Source organism: Rhincodon typus, chromosome 40, assembly GCF_021869965.1.
Source record: "Rhincodon typus isolate 14 chromosome 40, sRhiTyp1.1, whole genome shotgun sequence".
Lineage (NCBI taxonomy): Eukaryota > Metazoa > Chordata > Chondrichthyes > Orectolobiformes > Rhincodontidae > Rhincodon > Rhincodon typus.
In genome coordinates, this window is record NC_063371.1 from 16,125,600 (window position 1) to 16,128,300 (window position 2,701).

Below are 2,701 nucleotides of genomic sequence, written 5' to 3' on the forward strand. Positions count from 1 at the left end.
CGCCCCACTGTCGGAGGGACAGCGCTGAGGGAGCGCCCCACTGTCGGGAGAGTTGTCTAACTTTTGGGGAGAAAATGTCTCGGATTGTACATTTTGGCTATGCGAGACAATTTTGCTATTGGAGCAGTGAGGTTGTTGCATTACTAAGTCAGAGTGGTACCAGGAGTTTTAGAGATATGGAAACAGTGACTGCTTCAGCTGCAGTTTGTTTCAGACCTGGAAGTGCAGAGCAGCCAGTAACCTCTAGATCCATAAACAATAAACGTCTTTCTTTGTACACCTCTGTTGGTGTGAGTGACATGACAGAAACACCAAGAAATTTAAAAGCAGAATTTCTATCAGAAAAGACTGAGGCACACTGATAAGCTATGGAAATGAAGAACAGTTGTCACTTCACAGACAGGAGCATGTCATCATTGCTGAAATGAGAGACAATGTAACTGACGTGATCTGGACTTCTCATCTTTGGAATTTTGTTCCTTCCCTGTAGTTTTATTCCCACATAATATCTGTACCAAACTGTCTGTCTTTTGTCTGATTTAATCATGAATATCTGTGTGCATGTTTATTTGGGATTTTTAAAGGGAATTGTTTAAGTCACAGTAATAGATTAGTAATCCTTTCCTCTGTAATTTATTGACATTGTGTGTGCTACTTTTTATGAATGACAAAACCTGGTGTGAATTTTTTGTCTACAATTCCAGTGAGTCAAACAAATTGGTTACCCTGGGGGTGTGATTGGTATTTTATACATTTTGGGATGGCTGTGGAACATTATTATTCGTGCATTCTTCCCAGGTAAGTTGTGATAGTTGCAATAGCTACTACATTTCAGGTATGTTCCATTGACTGTGAAGTTTTTGGGGATATCACAAGATGTGTAAGTTGCTATGTAAATGCAAGTTCATAGCCTGTTCATTAGGGTGCCGATTGGGCCGTCATTTCTTCAAGGCCTTTGTTTTTAGGTGGGTTTAATTCTAGTCATAATCTCTCTGTTGTTTCATTGTGCAGTTCTTGGTGGGGATGAAGGGCAAAGAGGAGGCTGTACTGATTGGAGGGTCATGGTCACCATCCCTTGATGGCCTCAGTCCAGAGAAGGATCCCAGGGTACTTATCAAGACAGCCATTCGAACCACCAAGTCCTTGACTGGCATTGACCTGAGCGCCTGCACTCAATGGTGAGTTTGCATCCTAGCAGAGCGGGACGGGTTGTGTGTGGTGGGCATAGCTGCATGTTACTATGCACAATGGTGAGGTCACCCTGATGGATGTGAGAGGAATGTCACTGAAGTGAACACAGTGCATTATCTTGAATCACCGGAGGAAAACTATCTAGTTCAACTGTGCACTCAGTCATTCAGTGCTGGGGCATTGCAGGGCTCGGTGCATGGAACAGCTTCACCCATCAGTTCAACACCACCTTCAAATATGCAGCTAACAGGGAAGGTGCAGAACTGCTCAAGGTGCTGCACGGTGACACGGACAGGTGTGTCCTTTAGGATAACACATGCACTTCACAGAGGGGCCATGTGTCAAAGGCAGGTGAAAGCATCAACTAAAGCGTGAGGGACTGGGCAGCTGTGGTCATGGATCTTTAGAGCCATTAACTGGACGGCCATCAAATAGAATTTCATATTGGAATAACACAAGCCATTCCTGCAGTGCCCTGTGAAGTTGTGCTGGTGTCCTGTCACCCAACGCATGATGTTTCTGCTGTAAGCAGCCAGGAGGCTGACACCTTACCTCTGGTCATTGCTGCTGTGTCCTTCGTTTGAACAGCCTTAGGGATTCCTGTGTCAATATTCTGAATGATAAAGAATTGATAAGTGCTGAGGAAATCCCAAATGTTAAAAGACAATTCTCTGCTTGGGCCATGTCCATCTTGTGTTCAGCTAATAAAGTTTCTTGGCAGTGAAGTCTTGTCTCATTATCATGAGCCTGTTTGTTTATGTTGTGTTTGATGTATCTAACGTAATGAGAGTTTGAGTTGAGTGTGTTTGTAAATCGAGAACTGTAAGGAGCTCTGTGAAGGACAATTTGTTGCTAGTCTTGATTGACCCTGCTGGATTAGCCTAGCAGTGGAAGGTAATTCAGGTCAGAGGTGAAAATGGCATGGGCTGTCTTGTTCTGTCTCTCTCTGTTTCACACTGTCCCTGTTTGTATTTGCCTCACTCACTGACTTTCTTAATATCTTACATTCTTTCTGTCTCTATTTTTTCCCTCTCACAGTCTCCCTTCCTTATTTCCTCACTCTTTCATTCTCTCTCGCTTATTTGTACACCAGGGTTCACTCTTGCATGCTCTCTAGTTTTCTTTCTTGCATTCTCTCTTTCTTATCCCCATATTTTCTCTCCTGCGCCCAGCCCGTGTTTTTTCTCTCCCCCGCAACATGTTTTCTGTCCTCGCCGCCCCCCCCCCCCCCTCTCTCCCCCCTCTGTCTCTCTGTCCCCCGTGTTTACCCTCTCTATCTCTCTCTGCTCCCCCCCCGTCCCCGTGTTTTGCCTGTCACTCTGTCTCTGTCCCCCGTGTTTACCCTCTGTCTCTCTGTCCTCCCCCCCGTCCACATGTTTTGCCTCTCCCTCTCTCTCTCGTGTTTACCCTCTGTCTCTCTGTTCCCCCCCTCTCTCTCTGTCCCCCGTGTTTACCTCTCTCTGTCCCCCGTGTTTTCTCTGTCTCTGTCCCCCGTGTTTTCTCTGTCTCT

General features: G+C 45.6%; 1 protein-coding gene across 4 annotated transcripts in view; it reads left to right on the forward strand.

Moving 5' to 3' along the window:
• The window catches only part of LOC109923450 (cell division cycle and apoptosis regulator protein 1-like), a 55,140-nt gene that overhangs the window by 29,154 nt on the left and 23,285 nt on the right, over nucleotides 1–2,701 (forward strand). For all 4 annotated transcript variants that reach the window (XM_048618649.1, XM_048618651.1, XM_048618650.1 and 1 more), the window contains one exon: nucleotides 1,012–1,178. In XM_048618649.1, coding sequence (XP_048474606.1) covers nucleotides 1,012–1,178 — 167 coding nt within the window. The remainder of the gene's footprint in view (nucleotides 1–1,011; nucleotides 1,179–2,701) is intronic.